This window comes from Hippoglossus hippoglossus, chromosome 2 (assembly GCF_009819705.1).
Source record: "Hippoglossus hippoglossus isolate fHipHip1 chromosome 2, fHipHip1.pri, whole genome shotgun sequence".
Taxonomy (NCBI): Eukaryota; Metazoa; Chordata; class Actinopteri; order Pleuronectiformes; family Pleuronectidae; genus Hippoglossus; species Hippoglossus hippoglossus.
Genome location: NC_047152.1, coordinates 7,464,115 through 7,478,256, shown reverse-complemented (window position 1 = coordinate 7,478,256; position 14,142 = coordinate 7,464,115). Strand labels below are relative to the sequence as shown.

At 44.0% G+C, this 14,142-nt stretch overlaps 1 protein-coding gene across 6 annotated transcripts in view; it reads left to right on the top strand.

Annotated features, from left to right (window-relative positions):
• Positions 1 to 14,142, top strand: part of zranb3 (zinc finger, RAN-binding domain containing 3) — an 89,536-nt gene that overhangs the window by 32,848 nt on the left and 42,546 nt on the right. For all 6 annotated transcript variants that reach the window (XM_034608157.1, XM_034608164.1, XM_034608147.1 and 3 more), the window contains 3 exons: positions 521 to 977; positions 5,346 to 5,651; positions 10,026 to 10,180. In XM_034608157.1, coding sequence (XP_034464048.1) covers positions 521 to 977; positions 5,346 to 5,651; positions 10,026 to 10,180 — 918 coding nt within the window. The remainder of the gene's footprint in view (positions 1 to 520; positions 978 to 5,345; positions 5,652 to 10,025; positions 10,181 to 14,142) is intronic.

The window sequence follows — 14,142 nt, the reverse complement described above, 5'->3', positions numbered from 1 at the left end:
AGAAAAACTCAAGAAACAAATCCCCCAATACAATAAATGCAGGTAAATAAATAATGTCCCACTGGCACAATGTCCCCAGTAAGTTGTCTCCGTCCTCCTTGTCTCCTCCTGTGTCTTCACCGAACTGAAACACACAGTATGACATACTTCTTCTTCTGTGCCTGCTCCATATTCAGTGTCTGTGGAACCTACAGAACCTAAAAGTCAGGTTTTCTCCCTGTGCTGTAAATCTGTTTGAGAAATGATAGCGGAGGAATTGCCCCCTTTAAACTAAATGTTACAACGTGTAGTAAGTCGCACAATAAATTGAGGCTGAACCTGTAACTAACTGAATCTGAATATTCACCTGTCAGCTGCTGAAATGTGCAAAGCTACAGTGAGTCAGAGATCACTCGACATGAACTCCGGAACAAACTGCTCTGTGACAATGATGATAAAAAGGAATTCATCACCATGTTGCTTTATCTTAACTTTGTGCTATGGAGAGTAAAACTTGAGCTTGCATCTTTTTTTTTCGCAGTTTGAAAAAGACAAGCAGCATGACATACGCTCCTTCTTCTCCCCGAGCATGGAGAAGAAGAGGAAGAGAACAGGAGATGAAGAAACATCTCCCTCCATCTCTTCAGAGACGACTGACGCACCGGCCGGCAGTAGCACGAGCTCGGAGAAGAGGAGAGAAAAGTCCCAAACCGCCACCACACCTGACCTGGACTTCTCCCCACAGCTGAAGAGGCTGCGCACCCAGCATCCCAGCCCGAGCCCCAGGTCTCGGTTTGAGGGGAAGAGGAGGTCGGCGGCTGGGGGGATCGGCGCCGGAAGCCCACGCTCCCCGAGCTCCTTCATGGCCCCGCGGAAGCTCTCGGAGCCCGGGCCTTCGACTGGGACGTGGGACTGTGGGTCCTGCACCTACTCCAACAGCAGCCTGTTGCCTTACTGCGAGATGTGCGAGTTCCCGCGCTCTTCTTCTGCCGCACCAGGTATGATTAGGAAGCAATGAACAAATAAGGACAAATCATCTATCCTCCACTAATGTGTGTGTGCGTATCTGCCCGTGTGTCCCTCTCATTTTATCCTTTTTATTAATTCAAAAACCACTGTTTGCAAAACACACGAAAAATGACAATAATTCCATCATCTCTTGTTCTGAAATGCAGCAAACGAAGCTGAAATCCATTCATTGCATTATTTTCCCTCCCGTCAATATCAATCGTAGCAGTCTGTTGACATAATAGTTTTGAACAGCGTTACAGATTTCACCAGATGGAGATGCATGATAGCGAAAAGATGGAGGCACGCTTGCCAGAGTCTGAAATAGCTCTGTTAGGAGAATATTGTCTGTCTCTCGCTCTCTCTCTCTCTCTCTCTCTCTCTGCAGATGACAAGGACACAGCATAATTCTCACCTGTCAAATAGAGAGGGAGAGGGAGAGGGAGAGGGAGAGAGAGAGTGCAGGCGCCTTCTATTGCTGCGAACGAACTTGGGGAAAAGTTGAGCCGGCTCGAGCTGATATCTCTGACAGCCTATGATTGTATTTTGCAAGAGGGAGGGGAGGGAAGTCGTTCTGACCTGGCAGGCTGCAGGTCCACGCTCTTTAGATGTCTGAGATGCATCAGATCATCTCGGAAGACGTCTTAAAAAAAAAGTGTATGATAATTCTGATGGAGGTTCGGCAGCAATACCAGTGAGGCAGAGTGGGTTTTAGTGCTTCTTTTAATGCAGGCTGTGTTGATATTAGAAGCCCTAATAAGTCAGATAAATCGATATATATCTTCACACCTTGCTTCTGTTTTTATGGCCAGACCATTCAATACATATAAACATGACGTGACAACATGCAGACCAAAGCCCTGTCTGAAGAAAACAAAGATCTCAAACTATGATCTTGAAAATAGATGGAGGCGCAAAAACATCACAAAAACAAAAGAAAAAATTCTAATATTTACATATGAAAACGATCTTTCCTCTTCCCCCTGTTTACCCCATCTATCTACCTGTACAATAAACACTGGTGTGTTTGCGGCTTGGTCCAGTTGAAGTGAGGATAACACACTTAAAAAAACACTGTTCAGACAAGAATAAACACACACTCACACACTTTTCAACAGAATTCATCCCTCACACACACATTTCATGCAGCAGATGCTTGATAACTATTCGGCAATCACACCCTCTTCTTTGTCACAGGCGGCTCTCTGCATTCACAGCAGCAGGCCGTGTCAGCTCACTAGACGCAGGGAATTTAACAACCTGCTAAATCTGTAAATGACAGACTGTGCTGAAAAATAACAACTGTATTTATGGAGATATCTCTCAACTTGGCACCGCAACACTCGGCTGGTGGAAAATGCAAGAAAATAATCAGCTCAGAGCCCCGTAGCACGACTTGAGAAATGTTATCGCTTCGGGAGCAACAGTTTCTCACAACAGATGCAAAGGAAGCTGTGACACCGTGTCACAAGTCGTGTCACAAGTCGTATCACTGGTATTAGGAGGTGTTGCAGGAGAATCTGAAAATATCGGCACGTGACAGAACGTCAGAGCTTCGTGTTTAATGTAACAGACGAAAATAAAACAAACCAGCAGCTGTAGAAGAAGAATGCAGGAGGATATTGGTCTGTTTGTGCCGGAGGGAAATTAAGAAATTAAAAGGAAAGACAGATTTTTAATGATTTGATGAGAAAACGTTGGAGCTGGATGTGGGCAGGAATGTCAGGTTAGAGGACGGCTGCCAAATGTCAAAGTGGAGAATTGAGTCGCTGGAGATCACTTTGCCTGATTCCATTCTTGAAATCCATGATAATTTTCGAAATAATTGGTCTTAAAAAATCCTAAAAGTGAAATCCAAAGCTTGACAGCGCTGCCATGAGCAGAGTTGCTGAGCTGTAATTGGACACTTGCCTGTTTGAGTGGAGGAGTTTAGCAAATGGTAAAAGACGTTTATTTAAAATTTTGGAGACGTCCTTGGATAGCTGTCGTTGGACCATGCGATTTAAAAGTTGGCTTTTCTTTCACCATCACTTCTGATACTTGAATTTATTTTTATTAAATTAATTATCTGTGTGGCACAAGTTTTTACATTTTTAATAAAAAATTATCAATTTATTAGGAACCAATTGAATCTTGTGCTGCACTGTCGGTACTGTAATTACTTTGAATAAAGCTGTCGTGGATTATCGGCTCCTTATAAAGCGGTGTCTTTCTCATATGAAGAACCCAGCATGAGATCGTCTGGGTCACACCAACTGGAAAATGTTGTACAAAACCAGTTTGCGTTCATATCAGCCCAGTGCTTGAGCTGCAGCTGTGCACCCACTGGGACATTTTCCTGAGGAAGAGTTCAGGACATTTTGGGGAGAAACTGACTCGGACATTCTCGTTCCCACATACAACCTCTCTGGAAAATGTCAGGGAACTGTCCAGGCTTCAGTGCACGTCTGAGAGCAGCTCGTGCGACCGGGTTTACCGCCTCAGGTGGTTGAACCAGGGCTTTCGAGTTACTGTGTTTGCAGCTTTTCTATTTTATTTTATGGGCTGAGAGCGTGGGCATGGTTCAGTCCTTTGGCTCTTTCACCAGAAGACCAGCAATTTCTCTCTCGGCGACTAGTGTTCGAGGAAGAGGGCAATTTGGTTTTTCTCCTGGCACTCAACAACTCTCAGCCAGCACTCTGCCTCGTCCTGATGTTTAGTATGTAACAACAGAAAGGAGTTGAATGAGCACCCAGTGCTTTCCTGTTCTTTGATATGTCTTTGTCGCCGACTGCAGCTGCTTGGCTCCCTGCAGACTTCAATAAAAGCCTCTCCTGCTTTATTCAGTAGGAGGTTAAGTCACTGGCTCATACATGAACATGGGATCACAGGCTTTTCGAATGTATCTGTGCGTAGTAGTATGTTTGTGTGTGGGTGGAACCTTATCCAGCCCTTATAGACATAATGGGGCTCTTACTGCAGGGGCCCGGGACAAGGGGGTCGACTGGTGAAGTCGAGGCACGGCCCTGCAGGATTTCCCCCGTTAACGTCTTCCTCGGAGGGGACAGCTTAACACAAATTGAGCCGTCTCGCTCGGCTTGTTAGTGAAGGGGGGCAGCGGTGGGGCCAGGAGCCCGGAGACTCGGATGACATTTGAGGGAGCCGACTTAGAGGCTGGCCTTTTGAAGAAACAAGCCACAGAGAGGCGGGATCACTAATTAGCCCTCTGCGTCCCCCAAGTCTCACAACTTACTGTCTTGTTAGATTTCACACCTCAAGTTCAACAATAATGTGAAAAGGATAAGATTTAAATTTAACGAGGAAAGTCGGGAGAGGAAATTGTGCGGCGCTTCCCTCTTGAAGAAGTTTTTACTGACCGAGTGTGAAACTTACATCTGTCTGTTAATGTTATCTTAACATCAGTGCTGGTGCCTCAGAACATGACTTTAAAGCCCAATTTTAAAAATAATTTGAAGTCTATGAACGGTAATGGCTTAATCCCTGCATTCATTAACATTTTTGTGGCTTGGATTTCTGCTTGACCTTAACAGAATTACACCATTCTGCATGAATAAGAATCAGCAGGAGTGGAGGTGCAGAGGGAGCTTGATAGACGGGTCTACAAGGTGCCGTAAGCCTGTCCCCTTTTTTTACAAGCCAGATCTACGATTGGCAGTCGGCCATTATCAGCTGTTCGAGCAGCACCCGGGCGCACAGATGCAGCAGTCACCGATCGTTATTTTGTTTGTATTTGATTGCGCATGATGCAGGCGAGCAATTAACAAAACAATGTGACACAAGCATAATTCATTCTCCCAGCAAATTATATTGGCTGTTTGATCCGAGAGCTGGTGAGAGGAGGGGGTGGTGGCAGGCAGGCAGGTGTTCCATCTGCAGCTCTCTGCTTCGCTGCCGACATGCCACTGAGCAACGACAACAATGTTAACAGTGCACACCTCCAGTTAGAGGTCGACAGGCAGCCGTCAGCCTGCAGATAATGTGATGATTTGAAAAACACACCTTGGATAATGTTTAATGCGCACTCTAAATGATAAAGGTTAACATCCTCCCTAACAGACGTGTGTGTTTACACATTCCACGACATCCATGCTAATGTCTTTCCATCTCACACAATCACATCCCCTAAAATCGTCAGTAAAGGACTTACGACAGCTAATAATATCACTAATGAGCCATATTGAGTTTTACTTTCATGTCGGCGCTCATTTTGTCACACTGGCACACTCCTCAGATGATGGATATCTCACTCGGGAATGAAACTCTTCAAAGTCTGATTAGACTCTGCAACTCGGCCAATAAAGTGATCTTCATCTTTCTCTCCCTCTCTCTCTATCTCCCCCTTTTCTCTGCTGGCTCAGAGCCACCCAGGCCTCAGCAACCCCCCTCAGCCGAGAGGGACCAGACGTGCGTCGTCCTCTCCAGCTCCGACAGCGAGCCGGAGCTCAGCCTGGGAAAAGCCCAGCCTCTGAAACCCTGCAAAGACAAACAGAGCGAGGAGGAGGAGGAGGAGGAGAAAGGGAAGGATGAACTGCTGAAAGACAAACAGAAACTAGGAGAAGCAGAGGAGGAGGACAAGCGGCGGCTCAAAGGCAAACAATCAGCGGGAGAGCGAGGCGACAACGTCGCTGGCGGTGGCAGCTGCCTCCCCCCTGACCACACACCGGGTAATCCCACCTGCAATCTTCTCCTTTTCATATCTAGGGAAATTGACTGGTGCTTCATTGTCACCTGCCCATCTAATGCTGTTTAATATCATCACTTCAAACCAATAAGGGACCATATCTCATTCCATATGGGGCTAGGCGTTATTATTCTTACTATTATTAGTATCTAGTTGGGCATATTGCCTATTTCTGCACTCAAGAAGCTCCAGAGTGCAGCTTGTTGAATCAAGTGACCTGCTTCGAGTACCAAAATACACACAATGCTCGATAACTGTCCAGTAGGTAACTGATGAGCTCCTGACTGGCTGTTTTTAATAAAGTGAGCCGGTGTCTAATTACATAAAAGGCACAGGTTCCCGCCGTGCAACCTGTTTTCCCCGTCCACTCTGGTTATATGTGCACATGTCTGCGAGTCTCTGAGGGACGTGAAGAAACAAATTCCCAATTACACAGTGTGTAATATTGCAAATTAAGACCTCTGTGTTCAAGTACTTGTGTCTCGAAGGGATACACAAAGCAATAAATTGCGCTAATTACAAAGAACTAATTACACCGAGTGCAATATGAAGAGCTCTAAAAAAATTGCCAGACTAGCAGAGTCTAAGAAAAGCCGGTGACCTGGGTGTTGCCTCTGAAAGCAGGCAGACATTTTGGGTCAGAGTTATTGAAGGATGAAACTGAGCTGATAGCAGGTACTTAACATGGGAATGAATATTGCCCGAGCCATTTAAGTTTTAACAGGCAAGCTATCAACCCCTACTCCCCTTTAACTTCCTGAGATTAGTGTGCAACAACTTGGCACATTCCTTTGCCTCTCTCACACACACACACACACACACACACACACACACACACACACACACACACACACACACACACACACACACACACACACACACACACACACACACACACACACACACTTTGACACCTATTAGTGCCCGGAGATTGTCAAGTGTTTGATTTCATCATCTCAGTAGCTGCATTTTGGATCCCTCTGCAGCCCCCCCCCCCTGCAGTGCCTTGCGTCTGCCCACACTCAGGCCCCGAAAAACTCTATAAAGGTGAGCAAGAAGGCTTTTCTTTAGAATACTTTCTTAGCCTTTTTCCCACCAAGGCAGTGGGAGGGCTGGTTCTCAAATTTCTCCACATTTCGACAGCCAAGGAATCAGAGCTTCTTGGATGGGAAAACTGGTTTGTGAGGGACAGCAACTCTTTGCTGGTCTTGAACTAAGAACTGCTCTGAGGCTGGGAGGCAGGATTATTGTTACTATCTATCTATCCATCTGTTCGTCCGTCCATCTATCTATACATCCATCTATACACCTATATATATACATCTATCTTTACATCTATCTACTGTATACATCTATCCACCCATCTATACATGTATCATCTGTCCGTCCTTTAGCCTTGTTGGTGGTTAGTGAGTTTGTTAGTCACATGCCGTTGCCAGTCTGTCTCCAACAGTGTGGGTTTTAATATGAAACACAGCAGTTGTCCAGTAAAAGTGACCTATGGGGTCAGCAGCGGTGTCTAATAATTTTCCTCCACCTGCCTGTGGTTTTAGAAGGCAAACCGCAGCGCTGTCGGCCGCCCCCACCTCTTGATTGCTCTGAGATTACTTTCCTCACTGCACAAACAGGCAATCACTCCCGCTCCACCTCTCCGTCTCCCGCCCTCCTCGCTGTCTGTTGCTCCGTCTATCTGCATGAGCCAAACATTTTAAAAACGCGGATACACGTTTTTCTCGAATGTTAGTTCAAATGTTTCCAGCAGCATCAGCCGCGCCCGGGCGTCTTCCCGTTTGAAGAGTGTGGGATTTTCATATCTTTTTGTTTCGATCCTGCAGAAGATGAGATGACTCAGTCCAATTAGGCGTTGTTTTCTTTCTCTCACAGTAAAATAACGGATAATTCCCTGGGGGTGTTCTGAAGGCACTGTTCATACTGTGTAAGTGACAGTCTAATAAGACGGCTTTGTAAGATGAATTGCCCCCATTGTATAAATGGCCCACTTAATGCTGCTGGCGCGTTCCACCACTGCAAACTGGGGACGTAGTGGTGGTGGTGGTGGTGGTGGTGGTGGTGGTGGGGAGGCGCGCCTTCAACAAATATAGGGTGCACATTGCTGAGCTGCAAGGTTTCACAACAGATGAGGAAGGACAGATATATGAGATTTAGTGAAAATCTATCGTCCTGAGAATGTTTTGGTTCCAGGTTTGTAGATCTATACTTTTTGATATTTCCAGCAGCCGCACGTGCTGAGATCAGAACAGCGTGTGCCAGAGCCGGGGAAATTACACCTAGAAGAATAAAACTGAAAGATGTGGACGTTGTGCAGCATAGGTCAAGAGGAGGAAATGACTTGTTACAATGATCTCAGTGTGAAACAAAAAGATTTTTTAAAACCGTATTCCATCACAGATATTAGCCAAGTCAGTGGTGGAAGCTATCATCAATTCTCAAATGTGACATTTTAAATATGATCCACTTTTGAGTTTGAGGCTGTAACAGTGAAGAAGAAAGAAATGATTGGTATTAATCAGTGAATGAAGCAGGAGCAGAGGGGGTGAGTCTGACAGCAATAAATAAATGAATACAAAATATACTGTATTACGAATTTATCAAAAAAGACAAACATAACAGAAATATTAAAGGATGATAATATAATATATCATTGACTGTTAGATCATGTAGAGCTTCCCAACTGTTTAACAGCTGCACCTCAACATTAAATCTGTTATCTTTTCAAAGTACAGACTTTTGGCTTCATTTCTGGATAGTGGGAGGAAATGGAGACGTGTCGTCCATCTTTATACAGAGTCTATGGTTCAAAGCAGTTGTAATCTGGCTTTCTATATAATGCCATGGTACCTTAAAGTTCAAATGTATGGCTCATTTGGGCTGTCAACCTCGGGAGGGATATCTTTGTTCCAGTATGTTCCAGTATAACCACCATAGACCTCGTCCAGGTACATGGCTGCACTTGTTCCACGGAAACAGTCTTGTCCCAGACTGTGTCGCTATTTTACTCCATTATCAAGCCAAATGGACGCACAGACACACACGCACACACGCACAGACACGCACGCACGAGACAAGGCAGACAACTGGCCACACGAAGTGATTTAAGGCAAGTATCATCAGAGTGTTATAGGTCATTGTCTAAATGAAGCGTGGTCGAGCAGCGGCAGTCTCATTTCCACCGCCTGACCTTTTCTTGCTCGGCGCTGGCAGGATGAGCAAGCTACACAGCTGACATTAATGACCCGCTATGTCTTTTCTCTCCCTCTGTTTCTCTCCTCCTGTGACTGTCATTTTATCACTCTCTCTCTCTCTCTCTCTCTCTTTCTCCCTCCCTCCCTCCCTCCCTCTCGCTCTTTGACTTTCTTGCTGTTCTTCCTGTTGTTCAGCAAATTCTTGGGCAAACTTGTGAAAAATAATTTGGAAGGTGTCTGTCAAAGAAGTGGGCTGCAGTGTTACACAACAAAGTGCGACTGAATAAAGAGAAATTAAATTTCTGCAAACGTCCTGATCGCACTCAGGCAGGTTTAGAACAGGCACAAGTATCCACAGTGTTTAGATCCACACTATGTGTTGTGTTATCAAACTGGAGGGGGTGTTAGTCGATGACGTGACTTGTTGCCTTTGTCAGAAAAACAAAGCATGACTCTGCAAATGCACGGCTCATTTTTTTCCGCCTATTATTAAATCAGAAACCTGAAACTGGTGATCAGGATGTGGTGTGACTGACCAATCAGGTCCAATTTAGGGAGACATCCTGTCTGTATTCCAGTCTGCTGTGTGTTCGACACTGACAATACGGCACATAAGAAATGATTCCTGACATGGATACTGAGATAATTTATTTAAAAACAAAGAATAATTAAAGATATTAGTCATTTTAAGAACTTTTTGTGGACAGAAATTGAAAAAATATGTATTTGTGCTGCTATTAATTGAAAAGAACCAGGAGCAGTGAGTCGAGATCTCCACATGAAAGATGGTACGAGGGAAAATCGACTTTCATTTCTATTTATATGAAAATGTCACAGATAATTACTTCAACATTTTCATTTCATATTGTAATTATTTGATTCTCGTATCCGAAACGCATAAATATAGGATCACACATTCAGACCCGTAATGCACATGCATACTCATTTCACACGATCTGCTAAAAATGTCATATCTTCTCAATATTGTGTTCTGTGTAATTACATTTACAAGCTGCCGAAGTTTAATGTCTCTGCCACCCATTGCATCACCGGCCGAGCAAACACGGGCACCAATAAAGCTGTGAAAGCCAATGATGAGCCGATAATATGTGCTCAGTGCGATATTAATCAGCCTCTCCTCCTCCTCCCTGCAGACCGGAGAGCCGCCGCGTGTTTGTCTTCTGCTGCTGATGCTAATGACGACGATGAGGACAATGATGGCGATGACGGCAGCACTACCCGTCCCGTCTACCCGGGCTTGCAGTTCTGCGCCAGCCAGTACACAGACCGAATTTATCTTTACTCCAAGGTACTGCGAGAGATTGATTATGCATATTTAATCACGCTTGGACTCAGAGATGTTTTACTCATGCTGTTGTGAATAGATGATGCAGGAAATGCTGGAGATTGTGGGACACTTGGGGATTGTGTGTGTGTGTGTGTGTGTGTGTGTGTGTGTGTGTGTGTGTGTGTGTGTGTGTGTGTGTGTGTGTGTGTGTGTGTCGATGCCAAAAAGCAGCAATGTGGCAGTTTGGTCAATACCAGAGTAAGAAAAAAATCAAATCCATGGCGAATGCAAAATGTAATTTCGGCATTTAACGGTATTTCCATCAGAGAATAACAAAACTAGTTTGATGACGTCATGAAGCAGAGCGAGATCACTGGAGTCGTCTTCACCACGAGGTTTTAGCTGCAAATCATGTTCACAGATGAGTTGATTAATCTAGGTTGTATGTATTCTATCATTAAAAATCAAGTTTCATCACAGGTACAACAACTATAGATATAGAATACACATCTTTAGTCAGTGGAAAATTCCACATCTGCACAAGTCTGGTGCAATGATGCCGCAAATTAAAAAAACGTGCTTTTACCGTGCATTACCTACTATAGCTATGTATTTTTACATTGTAGGTAATGTATTATTTTTGTATTATATCAAAGCTGCACCAGGTGATATTTTCCTGCAAAAACCCAAGTCTGTCTCCAAGGTCTGTGTGATTTCTCCTTCCATTCACCGTGTATGCTTCTCTTGTGCTGCAGTGTGACACCCTGTGACCTGGTTGAGTTCACGCTATTATAATATCACGTGTTTTGGAACTAAATATTCTTGCAGCCATTTATAAAGAAGCCAAAGTGCAGAGCTATCCTCTGCAGTGTCAGGAAACAGGAGCTCTTTCTACTTTCTAAATGAAAGTCAGAATTGTCTGATGTGATAATCATTTCAGGTCTCAAGGCAGTAAGAATAAGTAAAGCTGCACAGGAAGGTGGAGTTTTGATACTTTCACCCTCCTTTTTGTTCCTCGCCAGCTTGTTCCTGTCATATTCAGCTGAACACTGAACAAAACATAATTAATTCCTTGTTTTTTTCTGAAAGGGGAAGTCTCTCTGAGATCAAGATCTCTTTGACAAGATTGAGCCGTGAACAACAATGCGGTTATAAAAGCAAGAGACGTGCTGTTCTGTCACACGTTTCCAATTAGCAAACAGGACGGATGTGAGAAAGTACACACAGACGTCATTAAGAAAGTCAAAGCTTAAGAATGAACGAAAATAAAGGTGATTAAAACACCTGGAAATTATTCCAAATTCAATCTGTTTGGCACCGAAACCAACTGTGTTTAATTCACACTTGAAAAAAGCTGTGCAGGTATAGGTTTAGCACTGTATTAGAAAAGATGATGAATAACCTCGACAACCTTGATTAATAATCCTGTCTATTGCTGCGGGAACAAAAACGCTGTCTGAGTCAGTTCAGATGTTTTTCTTTTCTTTTTTTTCTGCCTCCGAGATTGATCGGGGGCTGTTTGGTAAAAGAGGAAAGAAAAGCTCTTTGAATCCATTAATATTCTCTCATTCAATACAAGTGAAAGGTTTAGGAATTACCAGAGGATTACCAAAACGATCGCCAAACTTCTCCTTGTCTTTCACTTCCAAGCCTCCTGTTTTTATCAGCTCTCAGGGGAGACCGTCCACCACGAACCTCCGTCAATATATCTGGTCTTTTTAATAATAATTGAAATGATTAATCAAGATCATTTAAATTGTCACATGACGTCGGCTTGAGACTCATTTCTTGGCTCTTGGTGGATTTTGGTGCCAGTGGCCTCATTGTCCGTCTCATTCTTTCGATTGTTACCATATCTCCAAAACAATGTCAAGGTAGGAAAAACCACAACGGCCACAGTGGCAGAAGACCCCAGACCACAGAGGGAATAAGAATTACATCATAGATTTACAGATATCCTCGAACAAGCTTTTATTAATTAATTATCAAAGAGCTGATCGAGACAGGGCAACAAAGGCCCTGAGCCAGAGAAGAAACTTCAGAGTTTATCTTAAGTAAACTGCAGAGAGTCCCTGGCTGAGCGCTTTTGTTTGAAGACTTCAGGTATTTCCTTCAGATGATCAAGTAAAATGTCCTTTCGGGTGCTTTTGCCATCGAGCCGAGACAAACCATATAATTTAACCCTGGTCCGACAATGACTACACTTGTGAGCATTCTGCGCGCTGCTCCTGAGTGCCACTCGCCAGCAGACCTCTGCATCGATCGCGTTGGGATACTTAACACCCTTTTGTTTCATTCATGAGGGATCAGGTTCCTTCCCCACTAACGTAGATAAGAGACAAGATGGTTTTACATAGAGAAGACCAAAGCACTGAACTGACTCGCCAATGGAATATTACCCTGATGGCAATAGACAAGTGTCATGTACGCGTGGCTGAGACGATAAGCCGCGGAGATAAATGTCCCCCGCTGTCGTTTAAATGATAAACTGGAGGAATTCTGGCTGGAAAGCTGTCACGTCGGGATAATCCCGGACCAGCGTGTTGAATTCACACAGGGGGCCGCTCAGCGCACAATCAGGGGAAGATTTGTCACCGGGGATTGGACGAGAAATATAGAGAGTATTAGGAATTTTATGTCCGTTTTCTACACATCAAATTGTTGTTTTACTCAAGGAGTCAGGGTCCCTGCGTGCTCGGAGGCGGGCGGGGGGGGGTTCACATTAAGACGGGGAGGAGCAGATGGGTGAGGCTTACCACATCAGGATACTCCTCACACATGTTCTACTTCATTTGAAATCCTTTCCTGTGACTCCCCATATTTTGTGGTTCCCAGTATGACTTCACATATGACAAATATCACATATAAATATATATATATATATGTGTAGAATTAGCCACGAGCATCTAGTGAGTTGATAAGAGCCCTGGGTTTTAATAAGGTAATAAGTTAGTGGATAGTTTTGTGCAGAAGCTGGTGAAAAAGTGAAGAGCGCACACACACACACACACACACACAGACACACACACAAATAATCTTTCACTATCTTCACTTTGAGACATCTCATTAGTTGTGACTGCGACTCACTTGCATCCCATGTTTGCTAACTAGATCTTGCATGTGAGTGTAAACATGTGGCACATGCAGTTAAAAAAGAAATGGAAATGTGGGGAGAAGTGCTACATGCAAACATCCACAGCCTGAAAAATTAATATTACTGGTAAATAAACCCGACGGGAGCCCTGGATTGCACAAAAAAATGAGAACGACAACAACGACAAGTTATTTTTTATTATTTCTTTGAAATTTTTCATTTGTTACTTATTATTGAAGTTATTGTTACCTGATTTTTAATGACACCTTGTGTTTAAACACTCATGAGCTTGGTAGTGTCGACGGTAGTATTCCTCCTCTCAGTGGCACCAGAGCTTTAATCCTGCTCCGTGCTGGTGCAGCACAACCCGCTGCACCGGTCCCCTGACTCCCCATGATATTTATTTTACCATAATCCAAATAAACACGTGGGCCTCTGTGCACGGAGGGTGCAGCACAGGAAAAAAACTTCCTGATGTTGATGTGTATCTCCAAATCCACGTGTCGGCTGCCAGTAGGTATTAACCTTTCAGACTTGATCCTCTCTCCTGTCTCCTGCCGGCCCTCTTCGTCCTTCATCTCCATTCCTGACTTCCACAAAGTAGCTTTCACCTAAATTCACTGGTCAGCTTCCTTTTGTTGTGGAATGTTTGACTGTGGTCTGAGTGACGTTACCACTGAGGGTCAGTGGCTGCTTGTGCTTCAAATTGTCAGAAGTTAGCACTAATGAAGCTGTAATAGCTTTTTGCTTATTTTTCACAGGTGCATCCAAGCCGCCGCAGTATGATTATCTATAATCACAGTGAGGTACCTCAGGGTATATTGATTTTTTTCATACCTCTCATAATTTACATTATTTCTGGTACCAATACACGTATACTGTCAAATAA